General features: G+C 37.9%; 1 protein-coding gene across 7 annotated transcripts in view; it reads right to left on the bottom strand.

The window, feature by feature from the left end:
* Positions 1–791: 791 nt before the first annotated feature.
* The window catches only part of qkib (QKI, KH domain containing, RNA binding b), a 111,602-nt gene continuing 93,997 nt past the window's right edge, over positions 792–18,396 (bottom strand). The window contains exons 5-8 of one of the 7 annotated variants that reach the window (XM_081350324.1): positions 13,834–13,921; positions 13,046–13,345; positions 6,198–6,275; positions 792–894 (exon numbers count right to left, since the gene is read on the bottom strand). In XM_081350324.1, coding sequence (XP_081206450.1) covers positions 878–894; positions 6,198–6,275; positions 13,046–13,345; positions 13,834–13,921 — 483 coding nt within the window. In that variant the 3' untranslated portion in view covers positions 792–877. Of the gene's footprint in view, positions 895–4,712; positions 6,276–8,745; positions 8,986–10,592; positions 13,346–13,833; positions 13,922–18,396 lie in introns of those variants that run through there. The other 6 variants (XM_081350326.1, XM_081350327.1, XM_081350323.1 and 3 more) reach the window with 6 other exon arrangements.

The raw sequence follows: 18,396 nt of genomic DNA, 5'->3' as shown, positions 1-18,396 counted from the left end.
ACATTCATATTGAACATGAATCATGAGAACTATGATAAGGCACTTGAATGATATTTCCCTACCAGCCCCATCGGTACAACGAGAGGGTTGTTTTGGTCATCCACGTCTACATCCAATTACAGAAAACTGGATTGTTTTCACTTCATAAAGGGTTCAGTATTGTTCTGTTTTTTGTTCTCTTCACAATATTCGACAGTATAAAATATCGAGTAGTAAAAATATACGTTCTCTGGAGGATCATAAAAGTGTTGTTTCTGTACATGTTTTCTTTTTGTCACTCTTTGAACATTTATCTACAAATTTCATACATTTGTACAGCAGATAGGCAAGCATGGCTTATACATCCTCAGAGAGGCTTGTTCACTGAAAGTGTCGGATTGTTCCGGAAGGGAGATAGTCTTCTTCTTCTTCTTCTTCCTCCGTGATTTCAGCCGTCTCACTGAAATCGCTTCTCAAACGGTGTACCGGGTTGCGATGATGCGATACAGAGGTGCATGCACCGTTCACACCGTCATGCGTTACATTCAGACTCATTACCGTAACTGCAGGATCACTGGAGCGGTCCGTTTCCTCAGTGCCGTCGTGGAGCTGTCGGGTTTTGACAGCGGACTGGGATCGCTGAAGGTCTGGCTTTGATTTAGAGGGAGCGGGGCAAATCATTATTGCTTATTGCTTACAAAGAGTGCAGATCTACTGCGGCAGGAGCGTCTCCGTGTCCAACGAGTGCAAGCTGTATATCCACTGCCTGGGACAGCTCTTAGATACTCTTTTTTTTTTTTTTTTTTGTCTTTCATTCATTCATTTTAGGGCAGAGATGTGATCTGCAGGCAGGTAATGGGCAGGTCATCATTGGGTGAAGAGGTCAGAAGGTCAGGGGTTAGTTGCCAGTGGTGGCTGAGTGGGTTAGAGAGACAAACGAACAGAAAAGGGGGAGGGAAACAAGGAAAGGAGGAAGGAAACAAAAGATAGAGGAGATTAGTTTCAGCTAGTGAAAGCAGGATGACAATATGAAAAGCATTTATAAACCGATCACAAGAATAGGCTCTTGATTCAGTCGAGTCTCCCCACAGCACAGCTTTAAAGGCCGGGACGCACCAAGCCGGAACGTTTTTGAGCGACGGTCAGCTTATTTTTTTCGGTCTTGTCGGATCTATTCAGCACGTTGAATCGCTGTCGGTGAGACAGAGAACTCTGATTGGCTGTTCAGTTTAGTGGACGAGTCAGTACTTTTCGCGAAAGTAATGAAAGCGAGTCAAGACGGCACAGACAGAAGGCTGTTATAATTTTACGCCATCTTACCTGAGCATTCGAATATTTTCATAATAACATGAGACGACTGGAATAAAAACAAGTGATCAGCGTGATTGATATTTAAAATGGTGAGCAAGCGCTGCTTTGTTTATGGTTTGTATCTGCAGCTCTAGTTTCGGTTTCACTTTTTGAATGATGAAAATATTGATATCTGATGCTGATATGGACAGATATTTACTTAGGCAGCACAGAACACACTAGTTGAAAGTCGCCTTTAGTCATTTTGGTGTGTTCAAGCGCAACGTTTGCCAGAGACGAGATGCGACAACACAGTCAGCTTTCTTTGCCGCTAGTTCTTTGACGTCAGCTTGGTGTGTCCCGGGCTTTATATCTCAGTGCTAGACATTAAACGCGTTTAGCTATGCTATATTTAAGTGTAGTTTTATATGAAAACATTCAAGGTGTAATTCTATATTAAAATATATATTTATCCCAGCTTAATATGTTTATATAATATGAATTTGTACGAAGTACGCCAATTATAGGTTTCCCCAAAACTGTATTATCACAAAGCTCTCTATATGAAGTTGAATATGTATTAAATCCAACTTTATCTGTATACATCCAGCACAGTCACGTAAAGCAATCCATACTATATAGCATATCTAAACTGTGCGATTGCTTGTATTGGTACAAAATGTAAAGTATATTATAATCTGCTAATATACTAACATGTAATAAACATTAACATCAGGGGCCAGTTGCATGAACATAACCACTAGACTAAGTCTAAGCAACTTCCCACTAGGCCACTAGGATTTTCTGAAACGTATTTTGTGAAAAGTGCTATACAAATAAATTTGACTTGGTGTTTGAAGGCGGGACTTTCTGTTGGTTCGTCCAATTGAAAACGGGGAATATTCAATAAACCCGTTTGACAACAAACATTTTGTGGAGCTAGTTGCGAAGAAATGACTTCATCTTTAACTGATTTGATCATTAATTGCACGAAACTTTTGCTGTGGGTTGACTGAATGTAAGAGCCGTGGAAGATCTGTTGGTCTTCATCTTTGTTATATAATAAAATCATGAGGTAAAGCATATATCCTGACAGGTCACGTGTTAAGAAGGAAGAAATCAAGAGAGAAAACACTCAGAAACTACAAAAGAATACAACAGTGATAAATGTGTCTAATGGTTAGTAGCAGTCAAGTGAATGAGCGGTCACACTAGGCTTAAGCGTGACAGGATATGATGTCATTAAACCCTTTAAATTTCATTTTTGATCTGTCCAGGAGAGATTCAAGTTCAAGTGTTGGCTTTGGATCTGGAGTGCATAATCTTAAACCAATGAATTGTTAATAAATAATAATGCATTCAAATTATTTGTTTGAGCCAAGAGATCAATCCAACATTAGCTCCTCTATCTTTTCGCTATATGACTTCAAACCTGAACTTCGCTCCATGGTGAAAGACAGATCTTCTGAGCGTGGCACGCGTACGAGTCTAGTGTGAGGGCTCATGAGAGAAGAAGCTGCTGATGAAATGAGAGGACATCTGAAGAAGGTCGGTGAAGGTCACATGACTGCTATTAAACACTCGAGCATTAAGACGGCAGTTATGATGGAGATGGAAGATCAATGCTTTCTTGTTAAGAATCGAGGAAATAATTTAGGTCCAAAACAACCGCTGGTGCCTTTTTTGTTTTTAATTCAATAAAACTTTTTATTGCCTTTTCAAATTCCTTTTTGTTCTATGTACAACAACATAAAAATCTTGGCCTTAATGATACAAAGCAACACTACAAGGTATTTTCTAGCATAATAGCCATGGAAATTCAAGCTGTGGGACTTTTAACCTTTACCCTCAGACTATCACAGGACACATAATATAAAATGCTTTTGCATATAAACATTGAAAAAGTCTTATCATTCATATATAAAGCCCTAACATATATCCAAAAATATAGGAAATTTTCTAACATGGTGCTATAAAGCTGCTATGATGCATATTTTTCGTTCCTACAAATAGCCCTCTATAATACCATTACTATCTCTTCCAAAATACAAGTAAAATTTGACAATTCATATACATTCCTGCTTTATATATTTTTTTTAGATATATATTTTTTATAGATATTTTAAAAGCCACAAGTAAATACTATTTTCTTTTCAACAACAAAAATAAAAATAAAAAGAAGCTTACAGTAAAACATAAAAAAATGTATCAAGTGGAGTTTTTTTTCTTTTCTCAAATGCATTTCTACTCTCGCACGTCCGCAGAGTGGCGCCGGCGCTAACGTCCACTCGCGGCGGTCGACCGCAAGACTCGACAGATTCACTTCAGTTTCGTGCTCTGAGGTGTGATGTAGCTTTCACTTTTTCAAAAAGAGATGAATGTTTCTGATGTATTCAGTGCAAAATAAAAGGCTTGTGCCACATAGAAACACTTTATCAAATGAGGCAAATATCGACAGATGGAAATAATAATAACAATAAAAATAAGTAAACAGCTGAAATAAAAAAAAGTGATTCGTGTGGTCCAGTACAAATGCACAGATTGGAAATCTGGAAGTTCTGTGCAAATGGGTTCTCAAAAGTAGATTTTCTTCAAAGCAGTAGTTCCATTATATAAAAACACGTATAGCACAAAAAAGGATGTGAAAAACAAAACATTAAAAGAGAGGAAGCGACCTCAGTCTCTGATCTGCTTGATAACTGTGGTCGTTTGACAGCTTAAGCAAATAAAACATCTGTATCGTTGACCGTGTGATTTCACCGAGTGCAACATGTTTCTGGATCGACGTCTTCGAACAACATTCCAATCAGCCAATCAGATTTGAGGGACGAGTTTACAGTTTATGTCAGGTTTAGGCTCTTAACCAGGGTTAGGTGATTCTACATCTCCCTCTGATTTTAGGGATAAGTTATGGGCAGGGTTAGGATTAGGACTAAATATTCGGACAGGAATGTCAAACACGTTGACCCAGGAACATGTCTTACTAGGCAAAATCACTGTGACCACACACACACACACACACTGTCTAACCTGCGCCGACTGAATTTATATGTAATAGATGCATGTGAACAGGGACATTTCAGAGTTTACAGTTTGTGGAAATACTGAGATAGACTTGACTTTGTAATTGTTTCATAATGCTGAGGAGATTATTGTCAAATCGTAATCGTTAATTATATTTTAAACATGCGGTGGGGTCCAAATTGAAATAAAATTCAAAACCATTTTAAGCCTGGAAATAAAGATTTATGATCAATATTAAGATTTATGATAAACGTTATAAGGCTTGAGATGCTCTTCTCTTCTTTCTCGCTGCTCACTAATGTTATATTCTCATATATATTATGTATATTTTATTAAATAAAAATAGAGCATTTTCACTTTGGAACTATACAGTACACGTTTATTTCCACTATATATATATATATTTTTTTTTTGTAAAGAATTTAATAATTCAACATTTTTTCTAATAATTTTATAACTAATTTACATCACAAAATCCACTCGGGTCAGTTAGTGATACAGACAGACTTTGTCGATTAGAAATTGACAGACTTTTTCTTTTCTTCAAAAAAGCAACTAGCAACAAATCTAGTGACTTTTTGGACAGCTGGTTAACATCACTATTCACTATATCACACTCTTTCCACTGTCTGACAGAAAATATGTAAATGAGAAGAGCTTTATTGGACATTTGGCTGTATATAGTATTAAAATCCAGTATGTGAGCACGGATTAGGGGAGAAAACGGATGTAAACTGCAGACAATTGGCATCTAGCGACATTTTGCTACTTTTTGAGCAGGCTTTAACTCCTTTCCACTAAAAATATCGTGCAACACTGGATGCAGATGATATCCATTACACAAGACTGCATACTATTAAAATATTGATAACTGTCAATCAAATCTCACTATCAGCAGATATTTGATTATTACATTAGTACTTAAATAGATCTTAACCAGTTAGCTGATAGATTATAAAATGGTCAAATTAAACAGGCTGTGCCCATATCATATTCCAATTATTTATTACACGTATTGATTCACACAAGGTGAAACAGATTTAGTAAAGGCCATCTTTCCTTTCTTTAAAGCTGAAGTGTGTGAGTTCTGCACCCCTAACATCATAACACAGAATTACATCAAATAATGTCTGTTTTCAGACAGGTTTCTCCTCCTTCATATATTCCGCCACTGGTCAAGTCAATGTTGCTGTGTTGGGCTGGTCGGGATGCTCATGGAAAAAGATCAATGTTTTAAAGGCATTCTCAGTCTTTACACATTTCAGGGGAATCAATCTGAGAATGGCTAACTAATAATTGTGACTGCATGTATTTTAACATTGACAAAATGACACACTTCAGCTTTAAGGTTTTCATAATAATGGCATTTTTCTGTTTGTTCTGAAAGCCTGTAACCTATTGATAGCGAACACGCATTATTGCTATCGCTGCGATTTCTGTTGTATTACATGCACTTATAAACAACCACTTTAGCTCTATAACAAAGGACAAGTTCATGATGAGATCCATTCAAATGGTGTCCAAATGTTTCAAGAGTCAAAATATATAAAAGCTGATTTACTGTTTGCATAACTAGAGAAAACTAAAAATGAGTTGTAATTGGGTGAATGAAGCCCATGTTCACATGAAAAGATCCATTATTTGTCATCAACATCATGCTGAAATCATAAGGTCATCAAAATAATGGAATGAAGTCAACCACTCCACCTGCGCAGGAAAGACCACATATACATGAGCGTGTGTGTGTGTGTGCGCGCGCAGGAACTGAAGGGTTCAGAACAAACACACCTTATTAAACGGCACGTCTTTTAATGCTCATGCTCAAACTGCACATGCTTCACAACAGATCAGGACCAGCAGTGAGTGTCTACTGTGATGAAGAGAAGCACATGAACTAAACTAACCTCTGTCTGCGGTCACTACCCTTTGGTAAGGATGGACGCGCAGTTCGTGCCTTCGAACTTTAGCTGTCACCGCACCTGCTTGGATTGCAATCACATCACCAGAAAACACATCAACATCAGATCAGTCTCCATCACACGTGTGTTGACAAATGCAAATCATTTAAATTATACAAGTTAAGGCACAAATAATACTTTTGTAAAATTTCCAAACACGTGTTTGTACAAAATTCAAACGTGGTTCATTTATCCCCAGTGGATCGGTGGGTTTTTGCGTGGCTTGGACACGGGATCACAGACATTACTCTCACCGGGAAGCTTTACTACTCACGTAATCTTGCGCAGGAGCGACAGTGTTTTTAAATATAATACTGATAAAGTCCCTCTCTGAGATAAGGCACAGAGAGAACAACATTTAGGCACATCTGCTGGAGTACAAAACCAAAAAAAAACAACAAAAAAAAAAACAGGAGAATAGAAATGTACGGCAATGAATTAAGTGATTAGTAAAGCAGAACAATCGATTTTTTTTTTCCTCTCCTTCCAGTCCACACAAAAGCGTAGCAGTCAGCGGCACAGTCCCGGGGAAACGTGTGAGCGTGAAGGCATACAGTATGTATGGCATTACAGGTACAGTCTCTGTGGGCTCTGGGAATAGCCAGTGTAAACGAACAGGAGTGTGTCGGACTGACTGCTAGGCCAGATTCATGCTCGAGAACAAACATCACTCAAAACCGACAAGGCAGCTGTGAAACGAAAGCGTGTGAATGTTAACACTCAGATGGGACGAGGGGCGCAGTGGGGATCCTGGGAAACGCATTTAGCCTTTCGTGGGGAAAGCCACACCTAAAGAATGAAGGAAGGGAACGGGAAATTAGTGGCGGGAAGCAACACACACCACAGTCAGACGGAGCGCGTTCTAGGACAGTTTGTGAGACGATGGCAGGCGATCTCAGGTCATACACCGCCGTTCAACAGGACTGGGGTTTTAGGTTTTGAAAAAAGACTCTTACGGTCAATAAGGCTGCATTTATTTGCTCAAAAATACTATAAAAACAGCAATATTTTGAAATATTATTACAATTTTAATATGTCATTTATTCCTGTGATCAAAGCTGAATTTTCAGCATCATTACTGTTATTATCAATGTTGAAAACATTTTTTGTGCGTGTGTGTGTGTGGAAACTGCATATTTTTTCCAGGATTCTTCAATAGAAAGTTCAAAAGAACGACATTTATTTGACTATTTACTGTCCCTTTTGATTCAATTTAATGTGTCCATGCAAAATAAAAGTATTTATTAATAATATTATTATTTAATCATATTAATATTATTTAATATTTAATAACAAAATTCTTTAAAAGAACCCTTTTGAACAGCACTGTATATCTGCGTCATATTTCAACCAAAAATCTAAAGAAAAATCTGACATTATGTTTTGCATAAAGATATTTTGCATTGTGACAAAAGTCAAAGAACATGTTCTCCTATATTGTCATTACTATAATGCATCTGGGTGTTTTTTGGTAACACTTTACAATAAGGTTTCATTAGTTAAGATCAACTAACATGAACTAATAATGAACTGCATGTATACAGCATTTATTAATAATGTTTATTTTAACATTTACTAATACATTATTATATCAAACATTGTATTTGTTAACATTAGTTAATGCACTGTGAAATAACATGAACAAACAATGAACAGCTGGATTTTTAACTAACATTAACAAAGATGAATAAATACTGTAACAAATGTTTTGTTAATGTTTAGTTCATGTTAATACATTAACTAATGTTAACTAATGAAATCTTATTAAGCTACAGATTTTTTTTTAAATAATCCTCATAATTTTAAATCACAATAGATATAAACTATTGAACTAAAACTGTAATACTTCAGTGTAACTAATACTACTGATGTGTAAATACTTTATAAACACAGCTGAAATGGTCTCCTTAAGCATGTGGTTTGAAACAGGCCTCACAGTGATTAGAAAAATGTCACCAAAGTCACAAAAAAATGTTACAATGCAAAAAATCTGCATTTTTCTTAACGCCAAACAATTTTGTGGTAAACTATGACCCTGACACGTTATTAACAAGCTTAAAAAATGGAAATGTCCTTGTGGTGTGATTATATATTGAAATATATAATTATATAAAATATATAATAGATAATTTAGATTTTAAGCCAAAATGCCCCACCATAGTGCGTCAAACTGTCCTAAAACTGCTCAGTGAACAGCCTGGCCTCAACAAATGCCCGTTCTCAGATACTCTCCCCTCACAATTTAAGCAGCCCCCATTCGACCCCCACTGTCCCCTCACCATCCTCATGTTGCCCCTCCTGATGCCCCTCACCCTGATGTGTCCCGCTCAGACTGAGGGATGGGGGTCATCCAGAAAGGCTTGTGCAGCAGTTTGGGGCTCAGTGCTTTGTCTCCCTCATCATTGTACACACAAAAAAACAAACTAAAACATCACATTACAGATAAAAACAAAACAAAAAAGTACAAAACCAAACACAGAAAAACAAAAAACATGATTTAAAGAAACAGACAGAATGAAAGAGGCCGGGGAGTACAGCCAGTCCGATAACAGGAGGCGGAGCAGGGGGGGGGGCGTGTCTGCGGTGTGGGGGCGGGGCTTGTCGGAGGGGGCGGGGCAAAGAGGGGCACTTTAAAAGGGAGGCCGACCGGTTGGCTCTCCGCGCTGGACTGTGATGGGAATGTGACAGGTCTGAAAGCCCAGGTAGAGGGGCAGCTCTTCGGCCTTTGAGGACGCTGTATAGGTCACACAAGAAAGAAGACAGGGTGAAAACCTCTCCAAAAACACCCTTCCATCTCTTATGGGGCGTTCACACATACAGACATTATATCACTCTTACTACCGCTTTAATGGTTCTGGTGGGCTGTTCATAGCAAATTTGATCACAAAAGCAATATGCAGGCCGTGAAAACATGTCGCCGTTTTAATCTGACAAGGAATCGGTTTACTTGCACACTAAGAATATTCTTAAATGTGAATTTCAGCAGTGAATTATAAAAGCTGGACGATTATCAATGAATGAATCAAACCTAGAACGCCAATCATTTCTGAGATGGTTTCTGACATGCCTGATATTTGTTTTGTAAACAAATGTAAATTTGACATGAATTTACTTTTATGTTTGACAAAAATAGCTACCGTATATTTGAAATAAAAGTTTTATGCATTTATCTAAAACTAAAATCAAAGCATAAACATATTTTTATTACTTGAAATGAAATAAACATTAACTGCAATAAAAAACATTTTATTTTATTTAGTTTAAATTAAGTAGTAAAATATATAACACTACATTAACTAAAACTGAATAAAACTTTATAGACATATTCTTAACACTTTACAATAATTAGTTACCATTAATGTATTAACTAACTTGAACTAACAATGAGCAATACATTTATTGATGTATTTGTTAATCTTTGTTGACATTAGTTAATAAAAATCCAGCTGTTCATTGTTTGTTCATGTTAGTTTATAGTGCATGAACTAATGTTAACAGATACAACTTATGATTTTAATAATGTATTAGTAAATGTTGAAATGAACATTAACTAATATTAATAAATGCTGTAGAAGTGGTTCATTATTAGTTCATGTTAACTAATGAAACCTTATTGTAAACTGTTATTTAAAAATAAAAACTAATAAAAATGACAAAAAACACCACTAAATTACTAAAACTTCCATTTGTGTTATTTCATCGGGATGACTTACTATTTTAAAATGTGGAAATAATTCAGTTGTAAATGGGTAACATGTATGTCTCTCTCTTGTGGCATTGCATCACTGCTCATTTGCATAAAGATGCTGTTTTCCTGGACACGCCCACACTGTGGACACGCCCACACTGGTTACTGGAAATCGACAAATTAAAATGTCTGACTTCCAGCTGCCCAGTTCTTGCAAAATCGCTGTATATGTGAACGGCCCGTCCTTCCCTCCACCCAGACAGTGTAACGCAGAGACTGTCCTATGAGGATCGTGCTGAGAACCATCCTGCTCGAGACCGGCTCAATAAACATGCTTATTGGACAGTAGCTAAACCCTCCTTCATCTGCTCTAATTGGACACGCTGCTCTTGGCATTGGGACGGGCTATTTGTCGCTTCTCAACTTAACACCGTGCCTTTGGGAGAAGCCAGTGTTAAACTGGTAGAATGCTGTTGGAAACATGATATTCATAATCGGCTTTTCTCAAGTGCTTTAATGAAGCCATACAGCTTGTGTGGAGTGGAGAGGACAGGGCTTTTGAGAGAGAGCGCTCTCATTATTCATATAAAGCCAGTAGAGCACTTAAAAGCCAAATCATTTATGCAAACATTTCTTAAAAGGATTTTTTTTTTGTGATGAGCGAGGACTTTTTACGACGCTAAATGGATTAAGTGGAAAAGGCTTGATGTATTGTTGTTTTTGTTTGTATATTACTGCGCATTACGTCCTTCTGCGACAGCAGAGGCTGGTGGTGCTGGTGGCCTTAATGCGGGAAACCAGAGGCTTTTGGTTGGTGTAGGAGGGCAGGTTTTGGGTGTGTTTATGTTAGAGGATATTTTAGAAGAAGGCATAGGGAAGGGGTGGGCAGTGTGATCAAATCTTACATCACAGTTTGAGACATGTTATATCACGGTAATGTATTATATCTTAATATACATCGTCTTGTTGATACATTATTTCATTTTTATATGGAATTTCATGTACACAAAAGATCAGGGGCCGAATTCACAAAACATTAATAAGAATAAAATTCTTTTTAATGCCATTTTCTTCTTACTATTTTCTTCCTATTTTCATTAAAAATTGATTTGTTTTTTTCAAAGTTCACATTACTGGAGAAAATGTCAGTCTTTCTACTTTAAAATGTCATGTTTACTTCAGTGTGTTACTTGCCATTTCTTTGTAATTAAATATGAAATTTACAAGAAATTTCTAAGTGGGAATAAGGGAATAATAATCCAACAGCAAGGATTACATCTGAAAATGGTTAATTTTGCGGCTGACCTTATTGCTTATGCATTTGTAGGAGTTTCCCTTTCAGATGCAAAATGTATGTGAGGAGAGTATTTAAAAGAATAATGCAAGCTGATTTACTAAGGTTTACGCTCGTCAATTTACTGGTATTTGCACCATTATTTACCGCTTCAAAAAAGCATGTCTTAAACCAGACACTAGTTTGTGCTGCTCTTGGTAGATTGTGTTGGTCATCACGGAAATGATCCGGCTAACCTCTTAAGGTTAAATATTTTATTAACAATAGTATGCACACTTATTATGATTTTTATGGTGTTATTATGATTATTATGGTGATCTGCAGGCAGCAGCAAAAGACGGTCTTTGGGGTGTTTTTTATCGAGCTAATCAGCGAGTCTTCAGCAAGAAATGCCATAAAATCAGAACATTTTCTTCTCAGGATGTTCTTCAGAAAATATCTGAAAACGTTTTGAGCATTTTTCAAGATCGATTCTTATGCTGCGCTCACACCGAACGCGAATTGAGCATCTGGAGCGAGTGATTTGCATGTTAAGTCAATGTAAAGGCGCGTTGACGCGCGTCTGGGGGTCCTGCGGCGCGACAGTTGCGTTTAGCGCGGCGCAATGGATGTGATTTCGTCCTCATTTGCGCGTCCAGTTTATGCGAAAGAGGCGAATTGAGCGTCTGGCGTGATACGCGCGTTATGTACGAGTGATTTTATTTGGTGCTTTTTGTGCATTCACGCGAGCGGTAACTCTCTCGATGAATGCTCGATCAACATCAGCCATCTTGCAAACAGACAACCGCCTAGCACTTGCCCCTCCCACAAGAAGCGAATTTCGCCTCAAACGTGCGTCTATTTCGCTTCAAACGCTCGCTTTATACGCGTGTCCTATTTGTAGTCGTATTTATTCATAGTTTTTCTCTAAGTTGAGATGTTGATCGGCAACTGTAAACAACCAAAATAGCTTCAAATTGTGCAATATAAGTTTTAAGCTTTGTATTTTCACATGTTTATCCCATATTTCTCTATGATACATGTAAATAAGGAAAAGCAAATATATTTACTGTGGAATAGCAAAATGTCACATGCTAAATATCATCATACCGCCCATCCCTATCGTACGGCCATAGTAGACATGAGAGTCCATCAGGGCTTTACTTTTTGTGGCTACTGTGGCTAATGGGTTTCCAAAGTTACTTGCCTCACAGCATTTTCATTGGCCACTTAGGGGAAAATCTGCCATATGGATATTTTTAATATTATTTTATAATTTGTCAGCAGGTACATTAGGCTGCTGTCACTTTAAGACCTGACTGTTTAGGCGCAATAAACAGCGACTCAATTTAGTACTGAGAGGAGGCTTTACGTCCGCGCGCTTTGGGTGTGAGCACAATATCTGCGGGAAAGCCGAAATTCAAGCCCTGTAACACCAACAATATTTATCTTGGGCAAATGAAGCGAGTGAGTGAGGGGAGGCGGGTTTGTGTGTCACTCACTGTCGGAGAGATGAGAGAGAGAGAAAGATTTCAGATATTTCAATATCGGTTTGTATAGAAAAATCTCTATTTTTGACAACACTGCATTGCACTTAGTTTATTATTTCAGATGCCTTTTTAAAAGACTACAACTGAAAACTGTTTATAGGCCTATTATACATAAAATTCAACCCACCAAAGTGGCTAGTAGGAGTGACTGCATTACACGCCACTGCTGAAATCCACCAGCATTCGGCGGGTTGGTGGGGGTTAATGTCAAGCCCTGGAGTCCACGGGCCATGCTGAAAGGGTCTGGTTGAGGTGAGACATTGGCAAGTGTGGCTATGCTTACCTAACACCCCGCTGGAGTCGATGGGATACTCCAGAATGGAGGTGGCAGGGGCCAGTGTGTAGGGGTAATCGTAGGGTGTGGCGTAGATCAGGCCTGACTCTGGACCGGACTGCATTAGGGTGGCGCCTGCCGGGTGGGTGGAGCCGTTGGGCATGACGGTCTGGATCTGGCGGATGAGGGGCATGAGGGTCGGCCCCGCGGGCGTAGGCGTGCGCAAGGTCGTGGGCGGCAGGACAGGTGCTGGGCCGGTGATGATCCGAGGCGCCTGGGCGCTCGCTGCAAGAGAGAACGCAAGGGCAGCTGCGGTGAGCAGAAAAATGCGAGGGTGGGGGTGGATGAAGACGGGTGGGGTCGGGACAAAAAAAGACAAAAACAGTTAGAACCATGCACAGGCAAACGCTGGACACAGAGCATGACAGCAATGCTAAAGCTGTTCAGCTATTCATTAGTAAACAATGCCAGCGGACTCGAAACAATATCGCACTCCTGCAGTTCTACAGGCTTCGTTACTATTTACTCAAGCAGCAAAGCGAGGAGGAGGATGTCACAACATCCAGTAAATTAAGCAAACATTGTTTTCACAGATAGCGGAGCATGTTCTCAATTCTTTCAGTTCATTAGCTGCTCTTTGGATGTAGGCGCTAATTCTGGATCACAATACTGAGACACTTGTCAGAGGATTTATCAGGGAATCAGGGTTACTTGGATTACTGATTACCGAGAGCCGCACTTACAAAGGCTTCACACAATACTGTCTCTGTTTGCTAGCAGAGGAAGGGGAAGCTTACGTGATTTGATATTGGCATCTCTGTAGGTGCCGTTGAGAATGGCCAGTTCCATCAGTTGCATCTTCTTCAGACTGTCCTCTCCTTCAGCCTGTCAGAATAAAGAAACGCGAAGAGGTCAAAAACATAAGCATACTCTTTGCTACTGCAACTATTCACGCTGCAGCTGAAAGCATTTTCTAGCAGAACTTTGTTACAGTCATGTTCCCCACATACATACTGTGTACTTATTATAGTAATTACAATAACTGGGTAATAACTAGGTACTAAGCCTGGACCTACCCCTAAATCTAACCTTAACCCATGTAGTTGCCTTATATTAACCAGTACTTTCTTACACTGTAAGTACACGTACAGTAAGTGCACATACTGTAAAATAAAGTGCAACCCATTTTTTTTTCTTCAAATCTAACAAAATCTCTTGTACAAAGTCTCACATGTTTATCTAATGCTTGGCCAGTACATTTCAAGCACAAGGTTGCACATTTTTAATATGCGTTCTTCCTCTGCTTCGGCGGTAATAAACCTCAGTTCTCCAGGGTGATCGAGTTTCCTTCAAAAGGATGTGCCATTAAAGCATGTGTTCAGGTAGGCAGCTATAAACATTTCGAGAGTTTAAATAACTCTAGGTAGCTACTAGCTATAAACTATGTTTAAACTAATCTGCTCCAACATGACAATAGACAACCGAAAAAGAAAACCAATCATAGAAGAAAACGACCTGCATTAATTCCCGAAATAAGCAGGGCTTGACACTAACACCAGCCAACCCGCTAAATGCGTGTGTATTTCAGTAGTGGTGTGTAACACAGTCACTCATACTAGTCACTTAGGCGGGATGAGTTTTGTATATAATATACATTATTCAATAGTAGCTTTTTAAAAAATCATCTGAAATAATAAACTAAGAGCAATGTTGTGTTGTCAAAAATATAGATTTTTCGATACATATCGATACTGAAATATCCGAAACACTTCCAATACTAATTTTCTGCAGAATAGACACACAACACCAGCTGCGCTTTCTCTTTCTCTCATCTCTCCGACAGCGAGTGCCACATAAACCCTTTGTGCTTTGTGCTTACACCCGAAGTGCACGCACATAAAGCTGTCTCTCAGAACTAAATTGATTTTTTTCCACTGCTTATTGCGCTTAAACAGTCAAATACACACAAAATAAGGTCACAATGCCGGTCTTGTTTTAAGTGAACGTAAACAGTTGATAAAGAAAACGCATGTGTAACAGTATAATGGATGTGTGCATCAGGTCTTAAAGTGACAGCAGCCTAATGTACCTGCTGACAAATTATGAGATGATCTAAAAAATATCTGTATGGCAGTTTTCCCCCATGGTATCGATGTTAAAATTGTGGCCAATGAAAATGCTTTGCTTTTTCTTTGGAAAACCACTAGCCACAGTGTCAAATTCAGAGTATGATTTACCATGCTTGGTCTTCGCATGTCACTTTCACTTTTATTATGAACTGCGTTCAGACACATTTTCACTCATCACTCCATTCCAGATCTCCCAGCACAGTATTCCACTGCATCTTTTTAGCTTTTTATAAGATTTTTTTTTCAGCGTATTAATTCTTTTGTATTGTTTATCTCCTCAATTTAACATGTTTTTCTGTATGATCTATTAAAAAAAAAAAAAAAGAGAAACTTTGAAGAAAATGGGGTAAGAGTCTTTAGTCTTCGTTACACACGTTACATGTAGTTGCTTTAGTAATTACTATGAATTGTGCTTAATTACATGCAACTAACCCAAAACCACACCCTAATCCTAACCCAAACCCTAGAGTAAATACATGTAGTTGATTATTATTACTCGGCACTTAAATGTAAAATCTCACTGTAACACTGACACCTTAAAATAAAGGGTTGGTGTCATTGTTACAGTGTAATTATTTATTTAAGTACTTACTGTAATGAAATGTACTTACTATATAGGGTTAGGGTAGGATTAGGATTTGGTTGAGGGTTAGTTGAACGCAAATGCAATTGTGCATAATTTACTGTTATTACTATATGTAACAAGGACACTGTAAATAAAGTGTTACCTAATGAAGTGTACATGAAAATGGCCATGCTTATTTGGACAGCCCCGTCCCTCACATCATGTCTGAGGGTCTCAGAGAGATCAGTGCTTCTCCCTCAGTATGTGTCTGTGGCGTGTGGAGATGAGCTACAGTAAGAGAGATGTATTTACTGCCCGGTCCCCTGCGCCCCCCCCCCCGTCACCGCTGAAACACTGCCCGCTCTCTCCCTGTGCATCTAAATATCAATACTTTATTAAGTCAAGAGCCCGCTGATGAATAGAGTGGGACAGAGCTGTTATAAATCACTCTCTGTCTTTATTTAATCAGCCTAATGTGCTCTGTCCTTGAGAGGCTGGCCTCTGAGAGCACACGTTCACTTATGAGAGCCAGAGAAAGTTGCGGGGAAAACTCTTTTCAGAGATGGCCTACATACTGTAGCAGAACTTAAGAAAGTTATGTTATGAAGTTATGAAATATATATGTTATTTCTTCCTGTGTTGTTGTTTTGATCTACACTACATCGTCCGGGTGAGTAGACATGCTTTATTAGTGGTGACAGATGACGGGACCGCAGGAGGCTACATCTCTTGTTTTGAAAGCTTCAGGAGGGTGAATTGAGCTTGGTCTCACGGATAAAAGAGAGTATTCAATGGCTACGCTTATGTGGAGAGGAATATTAGCGCGCTGCTCACTGCATGACAGCTGAATCATTTAGAAAGGTTTTAGTTAGTTTTGTGGTAAAACTATTAGTCCTGACTACTGTAAGACTGATCCAATAATGAGTAAAGAGAGATTTTTGGTAACACTTAACATGAATTAAGAATGAACAGCATTGATTTATCTAAATTAATGTTAATTTTAACATTTACTAATACATTATTAAAATCAAAAGTTGTTCACATTAGTTTAAGCTCTCTGAACTAACATGAACAATCAATGAACGGCTGGATTTTTTATTAACTAACATTAACAAAGATTAATAAATACTGTAACAAATGTATTGCTCATGGTTAGTTCATGTTAGTGAATACATTAACTAATGTTAACCAATGAAACATTGTTATCGAGATAAAAAAAATCTAAAATACAGTAAAAAAATTTATATTGTGAAATATTATTACAATTGAAAATAATAATACATATCTATTTTATTTTCATCATTTTAAAAACCAGTGTTGGGTTAGTTACTCTAAAAAAAGTAATTTATTACTAGCCACTAATGAAATCTTTAACAGTGTAATTAGATTACTGTACTAATTACTCTCTCTCTAAAAAAATGCCATTACTTATTACTAATTGCTTTCTAAATCCCTTATCATCCTCAACCAGTTAAACAATACAAAGATAGACATGAAACTGCTCTTTTCAAATAAATGATATAATATTTGCATAAATTATTCTTGAACTGATCAAAGTATTTAAATGGAGAAGGTTACATTAAAAATACACATTTTTAAAAATATTACATGTTACATTTTGATGTTAAATCCACATCATTTTAATAGAATTGTTCTATACAGTTTTAATGCGATTACTTCAGAAGTAACTGTTTAAATTACAGAAAAATGAAAAGTAGTCCCTTACTTTACTTTTTCAAAGGAAAAGTAATTCAATTATAGTAATTAATTGTCACACTGTTAAAAAGAGTTGTGCTGCTTAATATTTTTGTGGAAACCATGATACATTTCTTTTTAAGGTTTCTTTGAATGTTCAAAAGAATAGCAATTATGTAAGTCTTTACTGTCACTTTTGATCAATTTAATGTGTCCTTGCTGAATAAACACATTATTTTTTGCAAAAAACAAAACAAGAGAACAAAACCCAAAACACGGCCAAACACATTTCAACAGTAGTGGCCAAAATGCGCAGTATAAAACCTAAACACATTTCATAACATAACTGTGATTTTTAACACCTTTTTGTTAACTCATTTGATTGGAATGACAAAATTTAGGATATTTTTACACATCTTTACGAGATGATGAATTAAACAAATACAGTGTGGCATAATAATAGCATAATGAGCATAAATGTGGCATATTTGAAACATTTTTGTTGTCTTGCGTCAGATAATACTCCTAGTCGGCAGCACACAGTGTACACTGTCCAGCGCATTCCCAACACAACCAGTGTTCAAAGCCTGCAGTTTCAGGTGCGAGCCAGTGAGAGGTGCTGTGATGTCATCAAAGCGTTCTGTGAAGGTTGAGGTTGGGATCTGGAGGGATGCTAACTGTCCCAGACAGTAATTTAAAATCCAGTTTGTATCATGTTCAGCACCACATATTGTGAATTTTTCAGTCTGCCATGCTTTGGCAGCCCATCCGTTTTTCACCCTACAAATCAAAAACAGCTTTCTGCCATTGCGGGGTTCAATACTGATGACATCACTCGGGTTTTCACACTTGCCGGTAATGTATTCCAGCACAATCTCCCTCTTTCTGCTCTCAGCCACAATCGTTTCTTTCCCCGGCCTCTTCCTCTCCACTGTCCCTCTTTCATCCCTCCGCATCTCTCGCCCTCCTTC

This window comes from Scardinius erythrophthalmus (genome assembly GCF_964197995.2).
Source record: "Scardinius erythrophthalmus genome assembly, chromosome: 21".
In the NCBI taxonomy this organism is placed as follows: Eukaryota; Metazoa; Chordata; class Actinopteri; order Cypriniformes; family Leuciscidae; genus Scardinius; species Scardinius erythrophthalmus.
Note: the sequence above shows the minus strand (reverse complement) of the source record. Positions and strands in the feature narration are given on the sequence as shown.